The 23660-nt window shown below is 40.1% G+C and overlaps 2 protein-coding genes and 1 long non-coding RNA gene across 5 annotated transcripts in view; 1 reads left to right on the top strand and 2 right to left on the bottom strand.

The window, feature by feature from the left end:
- The window catches only part of LOC109145617, a 115373-nt gene extending 109487 nt beyond the window's left edge, over nucleotides 1–5886 (bottom strand). For both annotated transcript variants that reach the window (XR_002047093.3, XR_002047094.2), the window contains exons 1-2: nucleotides 5674–5886; nucleotides 357–435 (exon numbers count right to left, since the gene is read on the bottom strand). This is a non-coding gene — a long non-coding RNA (uncharacterized LOC109145617). The remainder of the gene's footprint in view (nucleotides 1–356; nucleotides 436–5673) is intronic.
- Nucleotides 1900–4660, top strand: FABP2 (fatty acid binding protein 2). Its single transcript, XM_010406436.3, has 4 exons — nucleotides 1900–2739; nucleotides 3406–3578; nucleotides 4175–4282; nucleotides 4508–4660. The coding sequence occupies exons 1-4, from the start codon at nucleotides 2673–2675 to the stop codon at nucleotides 4556–4558; spliced, it is 399 nt and encodes a 132-aa protein (XP_010404738.1). The 5' UTR covers nucleotides 1900–2672; the 3' UTR covers nucleotides 4559–4660.
- A 3204-nt stretch (nucleotides 5887–9090) lies between the features above and the next one.
- USP53 (ubiquitin specific peptidase 53) overlaps nucleotides 9091–23660 on the bottom strand; it is a 29987-nt gene continuing 15417 nt past the window's right edge. For both annotated transcript variants that reach the window (XM_010406434.4, XM_010406435.4), the window contains exons 10-16: nucleotides 23320–23491; nucleotides 22235–22384; nucleotides 21483–21626; nucleotides 20363–21089; nucleotides 18362–18435; nucleotides 13509–13620; nucleotides 9091–12735 (exon numbers count right to left, since the gene is read on the bottom strand). In XM_010406434.4, the coding sequence (XP_010404736.3) occupies nucleotides 11748–12735; nucleotides 13509–13620; nucleotides 18362–18435; nucleotides 20363–21089; nucleotides 21483–21626; nucleotides 22235–22384; nucleotides 23320–23491 (2367 nt within the window). In that variant the 3' untranslated portion in view covers nucleotides 9091–11747. The remainder of the gene's footprint in view (nucleotides 12736–13508; nucleotides 13621–18361; nucleotides 18436–20362; nucleotides 21090–21482; nucleotides 21627–22234; nucleotides 22385–23319; nucleotides 23492–23660) is intronic.

Genomic DNA, 23660 nt, shown 5'->3' with positions numbered 1-23660 from the left:
TTATTTTTATTGGCAGTTGTTCACTGTCACCCTTTCTTCATTGAAACAAGGCCAGATTCTATTATTCTACATAATCCTAGGATTCATACATACAGCATGATTTTAGCATACAATAACTGATAAATACCAGCGTGGTTACTGTTTTAATCCTAAATTTTGCTTCTAGATTTTTTCAACCTGGATCTTATTATTAACTCATGCACTTCGGTTCACTGCAATAAAAAACTCTCAAAAATGCAGCACTTTATGGATCAGAACGATTACACAGGAATTAAAAAGCAGTGTATACAGACAGTTAAGAGTAAGTTTTAAGACTCACAGCCCACTACTAATCACACAAATGGATCTATACTCACTGAAAATTTCTAGGTAATCCTCAAATGTTGAATTCTCTTGCTGAACAGATTTCACATTAGCAGCATCCAGGAGATTCTCCTTGAACGAGAATAAAACCAGAAATTCAGCAAACAGGCAGCTGGAGTGGGACAACATCTAGCTCAAGTAGGATCTAATCCTGCTGCAATGCAACACCTCACTGCAATATGTACTTTAAAATTATTTATCCAGGAGATGGCATTAGTTAGGCTCCTGGTTGCTAGGCCACCCATTGTTATTCTTGAATTGGCTTTACTGGTGTAGAATTGTCTATTTATCACATCGATATAAAATTGAATATTGGGGTTCGAATGCTTAGTGAAACTTCACAGGAAGGAATCCACCTTTGCAATCCATCCCAAGACATAATGAAGAATCATTCAGTAGAAAACACTCATAAATACTGCACACTCAATCTGCATGGTTGTATCAGGAATTAATCTCTCTTATTATATAATATTACACAAATCAATATTTTCATGAGTACATTATGTTTATGCTGGCCCCAAGCCTTAACCAACCCAAGAGTTCTACTGTCCCAGCTAATTTTAGTCAGAACAACTCGAATACAAGCCATGAAACAAGAAGGATGAATACAACCCACTGCAAAAGCCTTTTTGTCACCCTGATCTTTGGAACTTCATTGTCAACTGCCATTACAATACAGGTTGCTATGATGATCACAGATTGGCAGGATGAGGTTGGCATGATCATATAAGTTAATAATTTATTCCCAGCTACCTTATCTAAAGATCAAACTTCAAAGTTAATAAGATTGTCCATTTTCAGTGTTCTGAAGCTGGCACGTTGAAGAAAGCCACAAAGCCAAGAACACACTCTTAGCTTTCAAAACTGTCATAAAACCAGCAATACTAGAAAACAAGATTTCAGTGCACCATTGAAGAAAATGTTGTAGTTCTGAAAACCGCACAAGGAAGAGGGAGACTGAAGAAGGGAAAGGGCTGTGGAATATTCCAACTAAAATTTAAAAAAAATCTATAAAACCGATTTTAATTGTGATTTTAGAAGGAAAACCAGCTATTATAGGAAGACAGAAGAACTCTAAATGAAGTGTATATTGTATGATCCTAGTACCTGTGGAAAACCAAAGTCATGTTTTGTCATATTGAGCAACTCCCATCATTTTAGGCCTCAATTTTCTACGAAATACAGCAGAAGCTGTACTACAACCACTTCCAGAAAGAACCTTTCTGCAAAGACTGTAAAGAGAGTTTTGTTATGTAACAACAGCTTGGATGAACTATAACTTGACACTGGGTATTTTTGTTTAAGTATATATACTACACAGAAAACATAAGAATGACAGTGATAACTACAATGGTCAAGATACACACCTGCACACTAAAAACAGATAATCTTACCCTTAGAATGAACTTTGCCCATTTTATGAGCTGGCTGAAGGGTAAAGATGGGCATGCATGATTGGCACAGCACAGGGCATGGGCTAAAACACTTTTTGAGTTATTCAAGTGATCAAAAACTGCATGAAATTGTGGAAAAAAACTTTATGTGGAAACTACACACAGAGACCTAACTGTTACTGTGAAATGCACATTGTGAAATACTTCCCTCATCACCATTCGGAGCAAACAGCCTGAACACCTTCCATCTGGCTGGTTTCTCCACTGAATGTGTTATACTGAAGAAAATTTGTAGAAGCTGCTGAGAATTTAAACTAAATATATTAACAAGTGATCACATGAATAGGCACTACCATCCCAATTTTCACAGCTCAGTGTTAGACAGGGAGCAAGAGGAGAGTTTTCTGAAACAACCTGCAGACATTCAGTAAATCCTCTGCCCCACACTTGTTATGTTGAGCAGAACAGACCCCAACCAAATCATAATGGAAAAAGTAGAGATTTGTGTTTGTTTTGTTGGGTAAATAATATCACCTCCAGTTGCATAAAGACTCTTCCACAAGCTGAAGATGCAACCAGGATACGAATGTCAAGAAATGCTGTTAGTTTAATTATTACTTTCACTAGACACCTGATTTTTTACTGCACTTGGTGGATAGAATAAATAGATTAGCAATTTGTAATTGAGATGAGCAATAAAGATACTGTCACAATCTGGGGGCAGATTGAGCAAACAGTGTGGTTAGGACTGGGAATTTGATCAAACTACAGGAAACTTCTCCTTGAAGAGGTCAGTGCATCTGTTGAGCTTTACTCAGCCACATCATCCTGTAAATTGCTCTGAAGATAAGGCAGTACATAAATTCCCTTTGCAAAGACTTGTCCCTGCAGAGCAGCCCTCCTGCAGGAACAGCCATGGCATTCGACGGGACTTGGAAAATCGACAGAAACGAGAACTATGAGAAGTTCATGGAGGCAATGGGTAAGGCTTGCTTTTCCAACCCCTTCTGCAGGAAAAATACCACTCCAGCTGAATACAAACTCAAACTGTCTGAGAACTACCTTCGGGCAGCCTGTCCTTTCACTCTTGGCAGTTCTGCCCCTGCATCTGTTTTCAAAACATTCTGGGGCAGGAGGGGAAGATGCTGAGAAACATTCTGATTTTAATTTCAATGTGTTAATCTTAAGTACTTTAATTAATTCCAAATTTATTTCAGCAGAAGAAAATCTAGATTTGAGGGAAAGGCTCAGACAACTTGAATGGATAAACTTTAAACAGAATTTTATAGCTGGAATATTATTTTGACAGCATTAAACCACTTTAAAAATTACACGGGGAGGAAACCATCATTCTTCAATTTCAGAGAAACGCCTGTTTCAAGTAATTCTAACACCCTTAGGTTTGTACAAACTGTGCATTATATGGATATAAACATAACCACTCCAGTTAGACAGTGATTTGTATTATATGTGTACCAGTGAATATGGTCTCAATGAAAATTGAAAGACAAAAGTTTGTGTCATTCTGGGTTATTCCAGAATGCTGGAATAAACTCACTTGGACACATAGAATTCACTAAAAAGGGACAAATACGATGCTCTAAAGGTTTGAGGTTTTTTTCTGATTTATGTTAACTGATTTTTCTAGGTATTGGCATGATGAAAAGAAAGCTGGGAGCCCATGATAATCTGAAGATCACCATCCAACAAGATGGGAACAAATTTACCGTCAAAGAAGCCAGCAACTTCCGAAACATAGAGATTGAATTCACTCTGGGAGTGAACTTTGAGTACAGCCTGGCTGATGGGACTGAACTTTCCGTAAGAGTCTTTCCACATAATTCAGTATTTATTATGTGATAATAACTTAATGAAGTGCAGCTTCAAGATGAATAATTTGTCTTCCTAGTTTTTAATTTAAATTTTACTTTTGAATTACTTTAAATTTCACTGAACCTGACTGCTCAGGAATGCTTGCAGCTTATACACCAAAGCACAAGGGAGTGTTTACTGTTAATGGTTCAACACTGCACATGGATCTCAGGGTTCCAGTGAGAGCCCAAAAAGCAGAGCAAGTAGCAATTTTCACAGGACAAAATGAAGGTGATTTGCAATTTTACTTTTTCCAATACTCAAGTCCACCACCTAGAGTGCAGAGTGGGTATTTGTAAGAAATTAAATTTTCTCTGTTGATACAATTAATTAAAATAAGCTGTATTGACCAGTAAAAAACACCTAGCTTGGCTATTATGCATTTAAATAAACCAATAGTTTTATTAAAATTTCATTTTCACAGCCTTTCTAAAAAGCATTATTATACTGTTTTAATCTTTTTTCACTTTCAAGCATTCTACAGCCTTTAAATCAAATCACTGTCATAACTGTTGCAAAATATTTGGGCTTTTTTACCATCACAGGGTGCTTGGAACCTTGAAGGAAATAAACTTGTGGGCACATTCACCAGAAAAGACAACGGAAAAGTACTTAAAGCATACAGAGAAATCGTGGGTGATGAACTCGTTCAGGTGAGTTAAGAAGCCATTTGCACACAAGTTTGTAATAAAACGAACAGAAAAAGTTTTAAGAACTGTTCTAGATGTAGAAAATACTTTCTTCAAGCCAAATAACCTCATTTATCTTTAGTGAAAATTCTCAAGTCACCTACCGAAATTTAAAACTCTCTGAACCGTATCTGGGAAATGAAACTTTGCAATTCCAGCCACTGATTTTCCTTCCTGATTTCTTAACAGACCTACGTGTATGAAGGAGTTGAGTCCAAGAGATTCTTCAAAAGGGGCTAAGCACTTCACACAGAACTGCACCAGAATGAAGAAACAATAAGAGACCATTTTCTACACATCCTCTGTGTGTTGTTTTCCCCTTCCATCCCCTCACAGCACCTCCCGAGCTGCAGTTTACCTGATGAAAATATGGGCTCATTTTTTAGGTTACTGTTTTGTCTTGAATAAACAAACTCCAACTAACAAATGCTAAAATGTCTTTTGTATCAAGTCCTACCAAAGTGTCATAACATAAAAGGCTGCAGAAATTATTTTGCACAGGCAGAACTTCAGTATTTTTGCACAAGCTCTCAAATGGAAACTTAAGTTTCCTTACAAAGGTATTTATACTGAGAAACAGTTTCTCTGTATATTTAACATTGTGCAAAAGGATAGGAAAACCGAGAGGTAATACAGATGGGGACAAGGCTTAAAAGGGAAGTACTATTTGTTTCGGCCCAAATCTCTAATATGCTTCATCTACAACACATGCTTAACCAATACTTGCTACATAAAGACAAATCCATCTTTATTTCTATTGACAGAACTTATTAAGGAAAACTGCTACACACAAGTGGTTGTTTAAGAGAAGTAAGTTCTGTTCAGAAGCACCTGTTTGCATTCTGCCTTATCTCTTAATTTGAGGCTAAAAAGGGGTAATAGCTGCCAAGAGAAAGGATTTGTTTCAGATACTCATGGGTTTCTGGTCATTCTTCTGGACATGAAAGTAGTAGTCCTGATTTCAATATGGAGTGAACTGGAAGGGCTGAGGGTGGCACATCCCAGCTGTAAGTGTGGCATCAGGGTGTGCCGCTTCATTTATTTTTATTTACTTCTTCAGCTGTGTGTTATGCACATAAAGCACACAGAATACACTATCTACATGAACTTTTCCATGTTTGCTCAGTGCACAAGCTCCAGCTAACTTCAAGGAGAGGAGTGTATCTTAAAACAATTTCAATTTTCCTAAACTTCTTCACAACACGATATCCCTAAACGTCTGCTTTCCAAGAAACGGCATCGGGATGAACTCGTGAATGTTTATTTCCACACAAGCCAAAGCACAGGTGGCAGGACAAGACCAACACGGTCTGACAGGACTGACTGCCGGCTCTTCCCCAATGTCCATATCTCACCTGACAAACAACAGCAGCAGCCAGCAGCATCCAGGCAGGAATGTCAGTCACCAGCCCAAGGGGAGCCACCACAAGCACCGCCTCTCCCAGCAACAGAGAGACAAGCAGGAATCCTCTCCACGTCCAACGTCTTCACCACCCCTACAAGGCGGTGCCTGAGGAGGGAATGGAAGAGCTGTGCCTGAAGCGGGAATGGAGGGGGCTGAGGCGGGAATGGCGGGGCGGTGCCTGGGGCGGCAGGGGCGGGGCGGTGCCTGAGGCGGGAATGGAAGAGCTGTGCCTGAAGCGGGAATGGAGGGGGCTGAGGCGGGAATGGCGGGGCGGTGCCTGAGGCAGGAATGGCGGGGCGGTGCCTGAGGCGGCAGGGGCGGGGCGGTGCCTGAGGCAGGAATGGCGGGGCGGTGCCTGAGGCGGGAATGGCGGGGCGGTGCCTGGGGCGGGAATGGCGGGCGGTGCCTGAGGCGGCAGGGGCGGGGCGGTGCCTGAGGCGGCAGGGGCGGGGCGGTGCCTGAGGCGGGAATGGCGGGCGGTGCCTGAGGCGGCAGGGGCGGGGCGGTGCCTGGGGCGGGAATGGCGGGCGGTGCCTGAGGCGGGAATAGCGGGGCGGTGCCTGGGGCGGGAATGGCGGGGCGGTGCCTGAGGCGGCAGGGGCGGGGCGGTGCCTGAGGCGGGAATGGCGGGCGGTGCCTGAGGCGGCAGGGGCGGGGCCGCCTCGCGTGATCCCGTGGGTGTGGCCGCGGTACGTGCGCTCCGTTGTCATTGGCGCCGCACCCGGAAGAGTCACTGGCGCCTGCGCGGTGGGGTCGCCGCGCGATCCTCTCCCAGCCCGCCGAGGAGATGGAGGCGGCGGCGTGGCGGCGGCAGCGGGAGCAGGAACAGGAACAGGAACAGCAGGAGCGGGAGCAGGAGGATGGTGGGCGGGTGCTGTCACGATCCCTGTCGGGACAGTCTTACTGGCTGGACCTGTGGCTCTTCATCCTCTTCGACCTGGCACTTTTCCTGCTTATCTACCTGCTGCCCTGAGGGCGCGGCCCAGGTGAGGGGCGGCGTTCGGGGATGGTCGGTCTGTCGGTCGGTCTGTCAGTCGGTCGGGAAGCCCCGACAGGCTGTGCCCCGTGGAGGGAAGGCTGCGCTTCAGCAGTGGGCCCCGGGAACAGCCTTGGCATTCCCACAGCCCCGCCTCAGAAGGCCTCGGAAGCACAAATGCCTCTCAGGAATCTGGAAACTAATTCCAAGCCACCCTCAGCTTTATTTAATTGTTTGCGAGATTTATTATCCGCTCTCTGTTCGGGAGGTGTGGTTGATGCTCCTTACAGGTCAGTATCTTCCGAAGGGCTGTGCAGCACTATGAGTGTAACTAGACCTTTTCTGTTCCCTGTAGGGCCATTCCCACCAAGGGAATTCTCACCTATTCCGCACCTTATGAACACAGGCGGTGGAAGAGGAGGACCATTTGTGCGCGATAAACAACTGGGGACAAGACTCTAGTGGAGTCTCTATGGAGGAGGCACATTTTTATACACTGTATCTTAAGAGATCTCTGTGTGTCACAAGTGTTACTGTTCAGGTTTTACCTGTATCTTGTTTGTGTGTCCTAAACTGTGCCTTAAAGGTCACGTAAGGCAGACTGACTGTGCTTTTGTGATTAGTACCTAAAGGCTTCCTGTGCAGAAATGGAAGTATGCACTGTTTGAGTAAAATCTACTGAAAGGACGCCCTGCAGAGTGGCTGAGAATAAAACCCAGCTCTTGTGTACACTGAAGTTAGAGCATCATCTGTTCCTTCAACAGATGAAGCTTAGCCAGCTGTTTTACTTCCAAAAAGTTAATTCTGATGGGTTGAGGCTGGTTGGTTTTGTATGATGTCTTTCTTCTTTCTTTAGCTTTGGCAGTTCCTGCGCCTGCTCAGGCTCAATATTTATACATATAAATACATGCATGTATAAACATGCCCGTGTTTAACCCAGCAGCAGCGTCCTGTCCTCACTTACTGATTAAGATAAATCTGGTTCTGATCTCCTTGCTAGAAAATGCTTAGGAGGAGCTGACAAGAGCAGCCTTGAGTCACTGGCAGATGACACATAAAGAACCCTCCTCCTCACCTTCCATGGATGGCTATAAAGTAGACAGTAATAGATAATTAAAAGGTTTCAACATCAATTTCCTCTGTCACACGAGAGGGAGACTTTCAAACCCATGTTACAGGCACGAGGCTCTTGCAGTCGTTGGAGAAAGAAACAGAAGCTGAGCACATAGATGGAGCTTTTTGCCGGGGGAGGTTTGGGGGAAGAGAGTCTTCCAGCTATGGATGAAGGGGGTTCAGTTTTCTTTGGTATTTTTCCCTTGGGAATACTAATTTCTAGTCCTGAGAAGTACAATCCATGCTTGGTTGGTATTTTTTCCCAGGAATACATTTAACAAAATAACTAGATTGGAGAGACTTGGAAGTGCAGAGTGGTTCAGTGTCTTCCCACACATTAAAAGAAAATGGGCCAGGATCATGTTAAATAGGATTTGGGATGCAAAAGTGGACATAAGCTCTTTCCTTTTATTTTTCTTTGATTGTTGAGACAATTTTGCTATTGGCAGTGGTTTGTTTCATGTGTCAGACCTGCATTTATGATCTTGGCTGCTGGTACCTGTGAGATCAGTGACTTCAGAGATCTTGACTCAAGGTGCACAGGAGCCCTGAACTATGATTGCATTCTCACAAACAGAAGAAGGGGGGTTCTAGTTTTTCAAATGGGGCCATTAAAGAGACAAGTTCACTGCATTCACTACCTTTTGTTTCCTCCCCCTCTGGCATGGTATCGCAAGTGAAAGCTGCAGGGAAGAGCCTATCAGGAAAGGACTGTAATGTTGCTCCAGTTCTCTTTTGATAAGGAAGACAGGTGAGATTTAATGGCTATTAAGGCTTAGAAAGTTGAATTTTAAGGCATCTTCCACTAAGTTAGTTTTCTCCTTCAGCTAGATCTGACACAAAAGGTTTTGCTTATCTCAGAAAACTTAAGAGCTAACAAAGTGCAGGCTTGTGCTGCACTGGGCTCAAGCTATTCCATAGGCACATACTCTGGAGGCTCCAGAGTACACAGATCCCAGCAACTTTTGCTTATCCCTAGTAAAGATAGTAAGGTAGCTCATGTGTTGGTCAATCACTTGTCACCCAGTCTGTGGGACTGTGGTATAAAAATTGCTTTATGCATTTCATAGCTACTTTAAAAGTTTAATCTATTTAACAGCTTTATAAAATAGTTCAGAAGATTAATTTTACTGTTCAAAAGAGTACTGTTCAAAACCCCATCTCCACAAAAACCTCCAACCATCACTAGCAGCATTATCTGTCGCTTTAAAAATGTAGTTCTGGAAAGCCAACTTTTTCTTTTTTTTTTAAACGTGGAACACAAAAAGAACAGACAGCAAAGATTTTAAATTTTTATCTTGGTATTTTGAACAAGCAGAACTTTGCAGGAAAATAATTCTAAAGACTGAAAAATATATTAATTACAAGACTTGTTAATATCTTTACTGTTACAAAAATTGTCTAGGCTCTTATACAAATCTATAGCTCGAGGGGGACATTTATAAAAAAATAAATAGGCACCCTAGGTAAGTTAAAACAAGTTATCACATATTAGTTAGCAAATATTACATACATACATGGAGTGCAGAGTCAAATATAAAAATGAAGGTGCCTTGATTAGCTGTCTATTTAATCATTAAATACCTGGTAAACACAGAGAAAGTTGTCTGATAAGATTGTTTCAAGCTAAGCGAGGAGACTGAAGTACACCTAAGTTACTGCAGCTACTTTAGAGAGGAGTTTACCAGTTGTGCTTACTGGGAGCAGAGTTCATTGGTATCAGTAAGAGGCATTCATATTGCTCCTGGTACAGAAGTATCAACATTGCTATGCATGTTTAAAAATAAGTGTTCTAACATCATTCACAGTTGTTGCTGTGCTATCCATACATAAAAATACTGTCATTTCAAATACAAGATTTTTTTTCTTTTTTGCAAAACATTTTACAAATTATACATTATTTACAAATTCCAATAATCTTCGTTTTTACACAGGTATTAGGGGACAGTTGTACTTAACTGGCTCTGTGTATTATGTAACATGGCTAGATGAACTAGAAAAGTTTAATTTACAGGTTCTGAAATCTCTCAAAAATATTACAGTAGGAATCACTCAAGTTCTTTTTTAGCGTTCTTCTGTATTCAACTGATTTTCTTACAAAAGGATCATTGTTTAAGTTGCTGTTTACTAGCAGCCATACATAAACATGCATAGTATTTTCACTATAAATTCTAGAATTAATTTTTTTTCCCCAAGTGCTACAACAAATTTTGATCAAGGTAGAAAGAACGTTAATCTGAGATACCTGGTTTGTTGCATATATATAATGTTCCAGTTCTACTGTAAGGTACATGTCATTTAAAAGGAAAAAAACCTGACCTTGCTGCAGAATAACCAAAACTACTGTTTAAATGTTTACCTTGGATAATTGTGCTAAACAATTGCCATCATTTGGTTGAAGCACTAAAACACATGTACATAAGGTTATACACATAAAAAAAAAAAGTCTTCCTGACTAACAGTGCAAGTAAGAATGTTTATTATGCATATTTTACCTTCTTGCATTATTTTAATAAATAAAAGGCATTGATGTTTAGGTGTAATCAGCAGCACCACAAGTTAACACTCTAATGTGAATAATAGAAAAATTTTGCCTTTTTGGGTTGTGTCAGGCTTTGCTGACGCTGCCTCAGCACTCACTAGATGGTTCTGTGCACTGATTTAACTAACCAAATAAAAGCCAAATAAATCTTCCTCCTTGTTACGGAGATTAGGTCAGGTTAACAAAAGACAAGGTAAATTCCAGAGCTGCCAAAACTGGAGGCTGAGGGACGGAGCAGAGAAAGAGGAACTTCTTCTTCCCATGGCCCCTTAGCCACCAGTCTGAATGGCTGCACATTCAGCCTGATCTGCTAATGCAGACCATTTCCATATGTAGGACTGTTCCAAATGGGAAAACATGTTAGTAAAAAAAAACCCAAACAAATGTGTGATCCCCATGAACCAAAATGTCAAGCTGAATAAAAAAGGGGAGTTTAATAAATAGCAGCATTGACTTTGCATGCAATTGTAGAATAAGTCAGAACTGAACATAAGCAGTAATTACTTCTAAAATGTTATAAAATTAATCTTTCGTAGTTTCATGATAAGTCTGTATTTAAAATTAGCATCCTATTCTGTTATACTGGTTTGTAACTTATGAAGTTAAATTTAATAAGGTAAAGTATATAGCTTAAAGGGTGAACAAATCTGATAAATGTGCTTAAAAACGTACACTAAGAGCAGGGGTATTAACAGGACAGTATTACTGCAGTTTACTTCAATTCCCTTTGAAAGTCTCATTTAACACTTGCAAACAAGAACAGGTTTTAAAGAATTATTATTATTATTAAGGCTTTTCAAATAAAAAATAAATCCTCTGGGTAAACTTGCATTAAAGACACTTGAAGGTTTGTGAAAGCACAGACTCTGAGAGACATCAGTTGAAAAAACCGTGTCACCTCGTGCTACCTCTGAGGACAAATACTGCTCTATTATGACTACAGGTACTGCATTAGTTGTGGTAGCATGTTTATCCCTTTTGTTAGTCTGAGAACGTAGTGACCACAGTCTGAAGGAACAATTCTTACACTGCAGCTAACTAGATCTTCTTACACAATCAGTAACATCCAGCCAATCCCGCTGCTGCAAGGTGTGCACTCCTCAAGGGACCACTCTGAATACAAACTGTAGAAGACAAGCTGAGTAACAGAGGTAAGCATTAAGGCAACTAGAGTAACAAATCAAAGGAACCACAAGTTAGCACCTCTTCTCCTCTGTTCACTTCTATTTGCATATTCATTTGAACAGTCACAACTCCCAAGCAAAGTGCAGTCAGCTGGGTACCTGGTTATCACACACACACACACACACACACACACATGCTCAAGGTTGTGACCCTTTACAGACTACATGAAATGCCCAAGTCAGATCCAGGTGTGGCTTTCTTGAAGAACCTATCTACTGCAGTGTATTCCTTCTGCATTTGCCTTGTACCTCTGTTCGGGGATGGGATGCCTGGGCTCAAGAGTGGCAGGGTATGTGGCATTCAGATCTACTCCAGCTGCTGGAGGATGCTTCTCCTTGTGGAAGCTTCCACTCTCTGTAAAATACAGCTTGGGCCTCTGGTGGTACTTGAGCCTGTAGGTGTCAGTCATGCAGCTGTCTACCGAGAAGTAAGTGGTTAGGGACACGCTGTCATTCCCATCCGCATAGCCAGGGCTGGGTCCCGTGTGACGGGATCCTTTCTTTAGCATGTTCTCAGACACAGTCCAGAACTCATTAACTGATAAGCGAGGTGGAGAATCCGGTTTATGAACGAACACTTCGTTCCCTGGAAAGGGCTCTTTAAGCCTTTGTTCAGCTGGGACTACGCTTGCTTCTGATGCAGATTTTGAAGGTGCACCTGTTTGCCTTAATGGACTATTTTGCAACGCTTCCGGTGATTTTACATCCACTGCCGAGTTATTCTCTGCTCCTGACAAAGTGCTCAGAGCGTATTTCTTCGGAGGTAAGGGGGGAGGAATGTTCTGGTACACGGCTTCAGGCACCCAGAGGGGCTCCGCCCTTCGGAGGGGGTGGCCGGCGTGCTCGCTGGGAGGGGCGGGCAGCACCGCCGGCCTTTCCGGCAGGGTCTGAGGCGCACAGGGCACCAGCCCCACCTTGGGACCCAGTGTTTTTGTGTGGTGAGACTGCGGCTGGGCAGGGGGGGGAAAGTCGCTGTGGATCGGCTTCCTGCCACAGGCATTGTCTGGGAAGGGGTGGGGCACGCTGTCTGCACAATACACCGGCACGTTCACCTTCTCAAACCTCTCTGTGTGAAGCCACTCGGAAGAGTTTGCCTCGTTCGCCTTGTTCCTGTTGTCTGACTTCACAATCTCTTTGAGAACTGGCTGGAGAACTGATGATGGGAAATACTTCCTATTGATCTCAGGCATTTCAGCTCTAAAATACAAAAATCACACAGGATGTAAGTATCCCTGAAAACATATGAAAAGGCTCAAATAACAGGGATTTTTTCAAACACAGCCCTGGTAAAACCGCTGAAATATTCAAACTGACAAGAGAATTGGGCTCTGTTCAACATACAGCCCTTGGAGTACAAGTTGTATTAAATTACTCCAAAGTTTCTTTCATTAGAAATGTAAATGTGCCCTAAGAAGGCAAGATGAATTCCTTCAACATTCAGGACTATGTCAGATATGACCTCTGCTCTCTTCTGAACATCCTCATGACTCTGATACATGCATTTTTCAAATACTGCATGTTACTTCCAGTTGATAAATTTGTATTTAGATTCTTGAGTTTTAGGAGATACTGAGCACTTAGTGTTCATATTAGAAACAACAAGGTACAGCAGCAGCTTCTAAACACAAATCAACTTTTCCCCCCTTCCAGACAGACTTTTCAAAGCTTTATGGGGTGATTGCACTAACCATAAATTGGTTAATCACTGCATGTTACATATAATTCCAAACAGAAAAACGTTAAATCCCTCTTTCTGGTAAGATGGTTTAAAATCCCCTAATGGTGACATTGACAGCATCAAAATTAAAGACAGAGATAATTTAGACCCATCAATTATGCAAAATTCAAAAGGAATTGCCTGTCAAAAATATTGAATACCTTAACTCTTCAATGCTTAATACTGATCATCGTAATATTACAACATTCAGTATTTTTGAACTTTCACAGAGGAACATGCCACTACTGGTTACCTCTTTACTGGAGGACTGGGCACCTGCAAATATAATTCTGTTGGGAAACCAGCATGAGGATGAGGTTTGTAGTTAACTTCGGAACTGATCTGGTCTTTCCTCAAATCTGGGGCTAGAAAAGAAAATACTGCAATATTAACAGATATACAGTCCAATTCCTTCTTTATAATTCCTCAGAGGTTACAGAAACAAACAAAATACAACAGAACAATCTCTTTCAAAATTTGAGATTAATCAAAACCATTTTGAAGATAATCTGTCACAGGTGGTCGGTCAGATCTTAGAATCTGGAGGAAATTTTCTGGGTGTTCTTCTTACCAGAAAATAAGTAATTATGACAATTTTGAAGTCCTGTAGATATGTTTTCAAGATCACCTTAATATTTAATCTGACTAAAGCACATTTTCAAAAGAAGCTTTTACTAAAAGCATGTTTATTGCTTATTATGACATCTAAAGTCATTTAAATTACAAAATAAGAACTATGTATGACTTCTAAAGATTCATATTGTGTTATAATAATTAAATAGAATGAACACTGTAGAGACTGAGGGTGGTCTAGGTTGTTCTGTTGTTTGTGGGTTTTACAGAAATACATCCTTTGAAACAATTCAAACCCTAAAGCAAGACTGTAAGGCTCACAGAGAGACTGGGGAGACAAAGAGCACTGTCACCCATGTGCCCCAAACACACAGCACTGAGTGCCTGGGCCAGCACTACTGCACTCCTCCTCCAGAAGCTCCTTCTTCCCAGGCAAAGAACCATTCCTTGAAAATACATAAGTTCTGAACAAGGCAGCTCCTAGTGAGCTGGAAATAAAGGAAGCATTGAAGTATTCATGTCAACACCACACAGAATAAAACACTCTCTTGGCAAGTGACAAGCAGAAGTCTATTTGTTTAGACATAGATACTCCAAGTATATGGCAAGTAATGCCATGATTAGCCCATTAATATCAGTCCTGAAGTGGCTCTGAAGCCACTCAAAGAAATGGCTTCTTCTCCTCAGTATTATCATTATTATTATTATTATTATTACAATGGCTTATTTTGTCTGTGTACAGACTAGACTCACAACTGCTACACCGATTTCATTTGTTTCCCTAAGTTTAAATATTTAAAGTCTTAGAACTTTAGACTTATGAACATATGACTTAAAACCCCAACAACAGAGCAAAACTAAACTGAAAACTTTGGGTGTTGGTGTTTGGTGATACTCGTTTTGAGGCTCAATATCTGCCCTATTCTTTAGGTGATGTGAGACTAAAGACATGAAATCTTTGACCAAGGACACAGGTAATAGAGGCTAAAGCAGCATATAGCACAGGAGACAAAGCCCCCATACGGCTTTCCTGCAAGTCTTGAGATTAAAAAAAAAAAAGTCACAATAACCAATACCACAGCCTTAGAAATCATATTTATGGGAAAATATTCTTACTGAATGAGCCCATAGAAGAGACAAGTATTTAACCTGAAGGTTCGAAACCGCTTGTGTGCCACAGAGCTACCTAACAGTGAGATAACCAACACTGAGGTTATATTTCACACAGAAACACTTCATTCTAGTGCAGACTGGTGATTTTCACTCCAAGCCCAGCTCCCGGAGGACTCCGCAGGCTCCCAGGGCAGTGCCGCAAGCGGCCGGCAGGCGGCAGCAGAGGCCAGCGAGCGGCTCCCTCGGGCACGGCCAGCCGCACCAGGTGCTTTGTGCCTGCGGAATTCCAGCGGACTTAAAAATAGATGTGTTATTTTCCTTTCTGCTGACAGGACAGCCATGCACGGTTAAAACCAGACGCCGGCTCGATTGGGAATTTTGGCTCTACGATCTCTGCAAACCTAAATATGGGACACACAAGCCCTGCTCAGCTGGAGCTCGGCATCCTTATCAATGGCTCGTAAAGAGCTGAGCAATAAATGAAAGGTAATTATTGCCTTCTGACATATAAACTGATCTGCTTTTAACGTTTACAAACATTCATTTTCACATCTGGGTAGCCAATTTAGATTTTCAAAAGATTTAACATCCATTCTACAGCCCACACGTAGGACAGACAAGGTCTTGTCTAGTATCTCCATTTACACATACAGAACATGTGCAAAAATCTGCCAAGTCCAGTTTCTGTTGAGAAAAAAGCTGAACTGAAAATAAATACAAAACCCCTACAAAAACCTCCAACAAAAACTCAACTCCACATTAAATTCAGCTTCCTCTTTATGTGTTTTAGCTGCACATTTCCTGGATTTTTTTTAATATTTCCCAAGTTGTCACTAAAAAAACCAACAACAAAAGTAATACTTTTTGTAACAAATATTGTGGCAAACTCCTCTCTCTTAGTCTAGACATTTTCTGTATTCAGTTGAAATGACAGCCAAACTTATTGGAAGCTTTGGAAATGTGGAACAACAACAATCTCTCAGTCAAGGAAGTAATATGTATGTTATAACTTGCCCAAAATGGAATATTATTTCTAAAAAACAGTGACCAATCTCCTTAAAAAAAAATTCTTATATTCTAGAAACTTTACTTTTGGAGCAACACTCAGTTGCAAAATCTTTCCTATATATTGTTCTTCTATCATTTAAAGACATTCCAGAAAAGCATTTCTTTGTTTCTGTTTCATGGTAAGCAAGCTAAGTAGCTACAAGATTTAGTTCTCCACTCATTTCTTTAAACTTGGCATTCACGTACACTGACTGCACCATAAGGGTAAGAACTGGTTTTCCTTACGTGCAGTTGCATGTTTTGAATTATTACTATAAAGGTACAGTTTTGCTAAGCATGAGCTGTCTTTTTCAGAGTTATGGTTGGTTTGTGGGGTTTTCTGAAGTGACACAACAAGCAAAGGCAATTTGTATTCTTCTTCACACTAACCAGATCTTCAGAATGATTCTAGATTTCAGTTTGAGTTGTCTCATGCTGTTGAACTGAACAATGGGAAAACCATTAAAAACAATGGGAAAACCATCAAAATTAGTAATCTAACTTGCAGAACAGGAGGTTGGTAATTTGCCTCTCACACTACTCATGTCTCAAGTTCTCTAAACACAATAAAAATTTTGCCTCCTGAGCTCACAAGTTCAAACTTCATAAACGCAAAGTGATTAATATAAATCATGGATACTACATCTGCTTACTCAATATTTACATTTTCCTGCCAAAATCTAACCACACAATTTAGGGATTGGCCTTGTGGGACCTTTGCTTCAGTACTACAGTTATCTACTGCTTACTGCCCGTGTAAGGAGCAGCCATTTGATCTCCCAGTCACTGTGTGATCCAGTGTTTCTATCTTTATAATGTTCTGACAATAAGTTTATTTTTGTAAGTCAGGGACAGAATTCCTCAAGTGCTGAACAGTAGCCTCATTCAGCTCTACTGAAAAACAAGGAGCTGGTAAAGCACTACCAACGGTGGGCATAATTAGAAGTCCAACATTATTTCCATAAGAAGTTTTCCACACAAAAAAAACCACTCAGACATATTTTTTTGGAGTTGCCATGAGAGCCTAACAAAGATTTCTTAATATTCCATTCCCCTCTCAGAAAGGACTGAGCATTTGTTTTTTAAAGTCCCATTTTCTGTGAGTCTGTCTGATATTTACCTACCAACCCATCTCTCGTTCAGACTATTCAGAGATGGAAAATAAGGTAATACAACTGATACCTGTTGTCCTTGCTAAAGGTGTCCTGACACACTTTTTAGACAACCTAAAAACTGAGTCCAAATAAGTCTTTAACCCCACATACCTGTGAAATTATTAAATCCTTCAGATCTCTTTTCGGTCCATTGATCACTTCCATTAAAAGTATTATTTTCCAAAACTAAGTTAAATACATTCATTTTTTAAAAGAAGCTTTTTGATAATTTGTTACTGAATTAGAATAACTGAATAGGTTGGATCCTATCATCAATTTTTTATGATAACTCTGAGGATCACCTGGAATCACTACACTTTTTTAAGAAAAACGTAGGATGCATGTTGAAAGCTTTAAGTATACTTAAGTATTCTCTCCAGAGAACAGTCCATTGTTTTAACCCACCCATTTCTCATGCCTAAAGAGTATTTTAAGTATTTTTCACTGGTGACTTTTTTCCCTTTTTCCTATCCAACTGTGTTTGATAAGAATGGTATAGTACGGAACTAAAGCAGAATAAATCTCATGCAGAACCAGACCTTTGCATTCCATTAATGGAGTTTGCGACTCATTTTTTTTGTTTTGGGTCATCAAAATAAGCAAACACCAAATTAGTTCTCTTTCTGCACCAAAAAATAGATTAGAATATGGACAGAAAATGTAGAAGTGGTATGGCAACACCCCCACCCCCCACTTTAAGTCCTAGGAGAAGCTATACTATACATTATTTGAAAAGAAGTATGATATCTATAAAAATCAAATGTTTCCTGAGGAAGTGGCCTCATATTTATTGCCCCTCTTTGTACAAGCACCCTCCCATTGTTTCAGCAACAGCAGATAATGATTTTGGCTGGCCTCAGACTGACCTATAATACTTATATGCCAAGGCATTTATCAACTTTATAAAACCCCAGCAGACATATTAGTATGTAAAAGGAAGTGGACTTCCTTATTACAAGTGTTTCTTCCTGATACTGCTTCATATCTAGGAGGAAAACAAATGGTGCCACAGTCCACCCAGATATCTTAAAATAAAAAAAAATAAAAGTCTTGCTTAGTATCCTCCAAGGAAGCTCCTAGAAATTTTTTGGGGGAAACCACAGGGAGTGAACCAAACTACCATGTCATTTGTATTAGGTTTTTTTGGGGTTTGGGGGAATAGAAATTCTGGTACATCTACGATAGTTTCTGAAAACTTAATTTTTATATGGGTTCTTACCATGGAAGTTTCTGTTCTGCTCAGGTGCTGAATGTAACACACTGTCAGCTTTTTTGGTTGGCAAGTTCTGTTCACTGTAAAAGAAGCACATATGGGATTACAACACTGAAACTGTGGAACAGACACCACTGGTCATCCAATCCAATTTATTTGTAGGTATCAATATCTTCAGTAAGTGTAACCTGTTAATCAGCATTCCATCTTGTCCATTTTCCTAGTTTGATAATTTGCTATTCGTTAATACTTTGTTTTGATAACAAATATCATTAGAAGTTGTGATTGCCACTTGGTATCTCATTCCTAGAGATTTTCATTTAATTATTCTTCCCCTCAAACTGGAATAAAACTGGAAGATCACAGCTGCCAACCCAAAAGGAGAGAAAAAAAAATTATCAGAGGATTTACTAAATCTTGCTGGTTTAGATAAGCAGAAAACACGCATGACTAATCCAGATAGGGAGCTGACAAACACCCTGCCAACTCCTACCTTCCACAAGAGTAAGGCAGGGAAGAGATACACAGTGGCAAGAATTCAATTAAAAGAACCCCTCTTATTGACAGGACAGGAAAACAAGAAAAATACTGAAAGAAACATGAAGAACGGAGTTAAAAACAAAACAGTAATTTTTTTCCACTTTCTAGAAGAACTTTCAAATAATTAGTTTATATATTCTTGGGTTTATGAGACAGAGTCTGAAAGGTTAGCAGGAAACTAGTAAGTATTGCCAGCCAGTTGAAATTACCAATCATATAAAGCACTTCTGGAAGTCCCAGGAAGTCAGCTGTATTTTGATAACGTATGTTTTTTTCTTTATTTGACAAAAGTTTAAACAACAGCATAAGCAGCTTCTTAATGAACTATGCTGTTTTAAATTTATCATATTCTCTCTCACAAAATGACACATTTGGGTGTCCCATTGCCTCATGGGCATGCTTAAAAATGAGTTTAAGCTGTCAAAACCACTGTTTGAGGCACCTGTCAAACACAAAATAAAACCATGAGTTGGAGTAGTGTTATACATAATTATGTCATTAGCCAATAAAAGCCCATCAGGTTTTTGCATAGTGGGATTTTGTACAGTTTGGTGGGAGGGAAAGAGTGGGAGAAAGGGAAGGGAGGTCAAGGCCTTTTCATATCCTATTTGCCATTCTCTTTTCCTGTGAAATAGGTTGCCATGAAAATATATGCCTGAAAATTTGCTCGGATCCATCAAATTAGATCTATCAAAGTGACTAGGCTTGGGCTCCCAGCTGTGCTCTTCCGTTTTATGGATATAAACAAGATCTGAAACAAGAATGAATGGGTTTTAGAAGGATCTACATTCCACATACAGTTTGAGATACACAATACTGAAAACTTCATGGGGAAGGATTATAACTTTATTTCACAGCATCACAGATTTAAGTTGGAATGGACCTCTTCAGATCATCAAGTCCAGCCAGTTTTAGTAATTTTACACTTTTCAGCAAAGATTTATTTCCAACGGGTCAGTCAATTACCAAGTGATCAGTATGTGTCCAAGGTGATCTAGAAAACTGAATTTCTGCACTGTGACTGGTAACAGCACCCAAGATTCACCTACTGCCATTCCCATCCCCTTTTCAGGGCCTGTCTGTACCAATGTTACAGGTGTGATTTATATGGACACTGTATTTTTTCCATTACAGATGGAAAGTTACACGCAGTCTAAAAATCTCGTAAGAGTGTAGCAATTATTACAAATGAACATACCCTGCCCTCAGCACAGCTTAGCAGTTCAGGCTCAGGGCCTCAGTGACTGGCTCAGCACCTCCCAAACAGAACCAGAGCGAAGGTAAATTGAACACTTAATTGCCCACACCCTTATTTCTAGATACACTTTAGCTTTCCACATACCTGACTTCAAGCAAGTTGCAAAGCATGTTTTCCTGGGTGGTTTTGATTTTAAACAACACAAACTTTAGAACAGGTCATTTTTCCATAAATACAACCTATGCAAGCTCAAAGAGCACTAGCATTACCTGCAGGAAGCACTTTCCTTCACAATCTTGGCATCTGCTGTATTGATTCCTTCAATAATAGGAGAGTCTGGATTTGCAGATCCGTTGCTGATATGGTCACTGCTTTCATACCCAGATTCTGTCCTCTGAATTTGCCAGTTATCACCATGGAGTTTTCTCTCTGTAAATCCTTTGCTTTTTTCAGCATTCCCTTTTCCCTCAGAATCCAGTGAACTTCGACTTCCTGTATCCTGTTTTGTCTCATCTTCATATATAGTCATTAAACCCTTCTGCATTTGGTTTTCCTTTGGCCAGTGATTAAAGCTCCGCTCCTTTTCATGCTTAGATTTACTGCTCAGGTTTGCTTTGTGCTTTGGGCTGTGCTGTTTTTTCTCAGTCTCACTGAAAATGCTGTCTACATTCAGTGTCTCTCGCATTGGTTTCCAACCTTTACTCCTGCTCCTGATACTTCCTTTGTCCCTGCAGTCTTGACTGGTGTCCGTATCGTAGCCAGTGATGCCATTGGTCCGTGTCCTTGTCACTGGTTTCTCTCCAGCAGGAAAAGGTTCTGTTTTGTTTGATCCAAGCACATGTGCAGAAAGCTTTGCTTGGTGAGGTGCTTGGTTGTCGTGCTTGTAGGGGCCCCTTCCCTGGCTGCTGTAGATCCGCTGATCTGGGCAGTGCCTCAGTCCACTTCCAACCGGAGGAGACCCTGACTTAGCACTGGAACGGTCTTCCCCCAGCAAGTCTTGCAAGAACAAAAAGGAAAAAAAGCTCCATTAAAGTTCTCATTAATATTTCATAGAATGATTTGTGTTGAAATGGACTTTATTAATCATCCAAGTTCCAACTGCCCTGCCACAGGCAGGGACACCTTCCACCAGACCAGGTTGCTCAGAGCCCCATGCAACCTGGCCTTAGACACTTCCAGGATGGAAGCAATCATTTAACAGATATTGTTACAGTCCTAAAGTCTCTTACAGTATCTCTAAAAATCCAGTATGTATTTCAGAATACTGAAAACTGGGAAACTTTAATCTTACAGTGTGGTCTCTTAAAAGGAGAAAAAAATCTGCACAAGCAGCATTGACACTACAAGTTTTTCAATCAACTGTTCTCTGGTTATATTTTTAAAATGTACCTCTTTGTCTGCCAGACTCTTTCCTTGGTCCTCTGTCTGCATCTTTTCGTAAAGATGTGAAGTTTTTCATGTCAGCAGCTTTCTGGGCACACTCTCTGGATAAGTCCTTTAGCCTGTCCTTTTGATCACTGTATCCTAACTTGGCTGCAAAAAATACTTCTTGTCAAACACCATTACTCAAAAGTCATTCATCACCAAAACACATATTTGGACTGTAAGATTTAGTTTTTAGTGTTAGGACTACTTAAACAGACTAAATGAATTATTTAACACAGATTAAGACCGTGAGATTTCTTTTCAACCATAAGATCAAGTCCATTAACACACAGGACTACAAATAAAGCTGATACCACGTGAGTACTGCTGGGGAAAAGCACTCCTCAAGTAGCCAGTGATCCACAGAGCCACACCTCAGCCTCAAATCACTAATGTGCCTTTTAATCAACCACATTACTGGAAAGCTTGACAATGTTTGAGAAATGGAACAAGGCCTTGAGAGCCACTTTAGTTAAAGAATAACAAGGGTAGTAAATATTCTGCATTTACAGTTCTCTGGAAAAGTTAGCGTTCCATGGCAGATATTCAGATATTACTTAAACATTGAATGAATCTTTGAATAACAACTAAGTCAATGATGGAATTCTTCCCTTAGTCCTGAGGTTAGAACCCACCTGAAATGCTATCAATTGAAATATTTTGTAATAAGACATACCCCGTTCGGTGCTTTGGGGGTGGGAGTAGGGAATACATACCTGGACCTCTACCACCACTTGCTTGAATATGGCTTCTGCTGAATGCTGGATTATCTGGCTGAAGTTTTTTATTACTCCTTTGATTAGTGGAGTCTCCAATTCCATTCTCTTTCACATGATCTGATCTAGCAGCAGAATGCTTTTCAAATCCTGTCAAACAACATATTTATCTTTAGAAATAAAAGGCTTCCTTATTTAAATTTCCAATATCTAAATTTAAAAAAAAAAAAAAAAAAAAAAAAAGAGAAAGCTTTTTAATTGTGGATTAAAAAGCCAGAAGAGAAACATCACCAGAAACCACACTACATTTCAATATACTAGGCAATAGGGTTCTGTAATATTTTATATAATGCCGCATTTATAGTGGTAGCCTGCAGTGAAACGGGGTTCTCAATTCTTTGGTCCCTGAAGTAATCTATGTTCTATTGCTACACATGATGTGAACACTAACAAGTCAAATACAATTTGGCTTTTATTTAAGTTACTTGTAAATTATGCTCAGTATTAAATTTAAAAAGCCAACCCAAGACAGCGGTACAAACTACAGAACCAAAAGACTGGATTCTTACATACCGAGGCCTGTTATATATGAATGTGAGAGAAAAAAGGTTTCCTGAAGCTCCTTCTGATTTTTCCCAAAATTCTGAACTGTGCTCTGTGTGTATATATATATAAAAATATACAAACACACATGCTCCAAATCTCAGTATGTGCACAAAGCTTAAGTAAAGTTTCCTTTAATGTAATTTATCAAAGGTATTTTGAATGTTTCAATACACACGTAAGAACACCCACATATACAAGTAGTCTACAATTTTCTTCTGAAATTAATGAAGTTCTGAGTGGTTACAAACAATCTACAATAGAAGATCTTTTTTTCCCATTACCCAATAGTCTTAATTTGTATCCCCTTATTAACAGGTCTAATACTGAGCATACACACTAATTTCTTTTGTGACTCTTTAGATAATGATTGATAAAAATATTTCAGAACAAAGCAGCCAATCCATTTTTTCTCCTTTATAATCCCCGTTTCAGAAATACAGCTGACACTGTTATTAAAAAAAAAAGATACATATAATTACCCAGGTCTTCCCCATTTCCTCCTGCTGCCTTGCATTGAGACCAGTGAATAATCTGCTTTGGTGCATCTTCTGGAGACACAGCTGTGCCATCTGGGTTAGCATAAAATAGCAGCAATGGCTGGAAGTGACACCGAATGCACCTGGACACCACATCTTTCCATTTTGTTCCAATCTAAGAAAAAAACCAGCAAACTAAAACCCCAAAACTTTATCAACAGTGCTGAACCCAAATATGGAAAGAGTAATTCATTAAGCAAGTGACACCAAATGCCTAATTCCAAATGTACATGAAGATACAACATTTTAGCACAGTGGTTTACAGAAATTGCAACAAAAAGATA

Source organism: Corvus cornix, chromosome 4, assembly GCF_000738735.6.
Source record: "Corvus cornix cornix isolate S_Up_H32 chromosome 4, ASM73873v5, whole genome shotgun sequence".
In the NCBI taxonomy this organism is placed as follows: domain Eukaryota; kingdom Metazoa; phylum Chordata; class Aves; order Passeriformes; family Corvidae; genus Corvus; species Corvus cornix.
The sequence above is the reverse complement of the archived record's forward strand: the minus strand, read 5'-3'. Positions and strand labels throughout refer to the sequence as shown.

Excerpts from the sequence above, each read along its gene's own strand:
- FABP2 (XM_010406436.3), top strand. The coding sequence starts at position 2,673 with ATGGCATTCGACGGGACTTGGAAAATCGACAGAAACGAGAACTATGAG. Across the intron at positions 3,579-4,174 it reads CTGATGGGACTGAACTTTCC|GGTGCTTGGAACCTTGAAGG; the intron begins GTAAGAGTCTTT and ends TTACCATCACAG. Across the intron at positions 4,283-4,507 it reads TGGGTGATGAACTCGTTCAG|ACCTACGTGTATGAAGGAGT; the intron begins GTGAGTTAAGAA and ends ATTTCTTAACAG.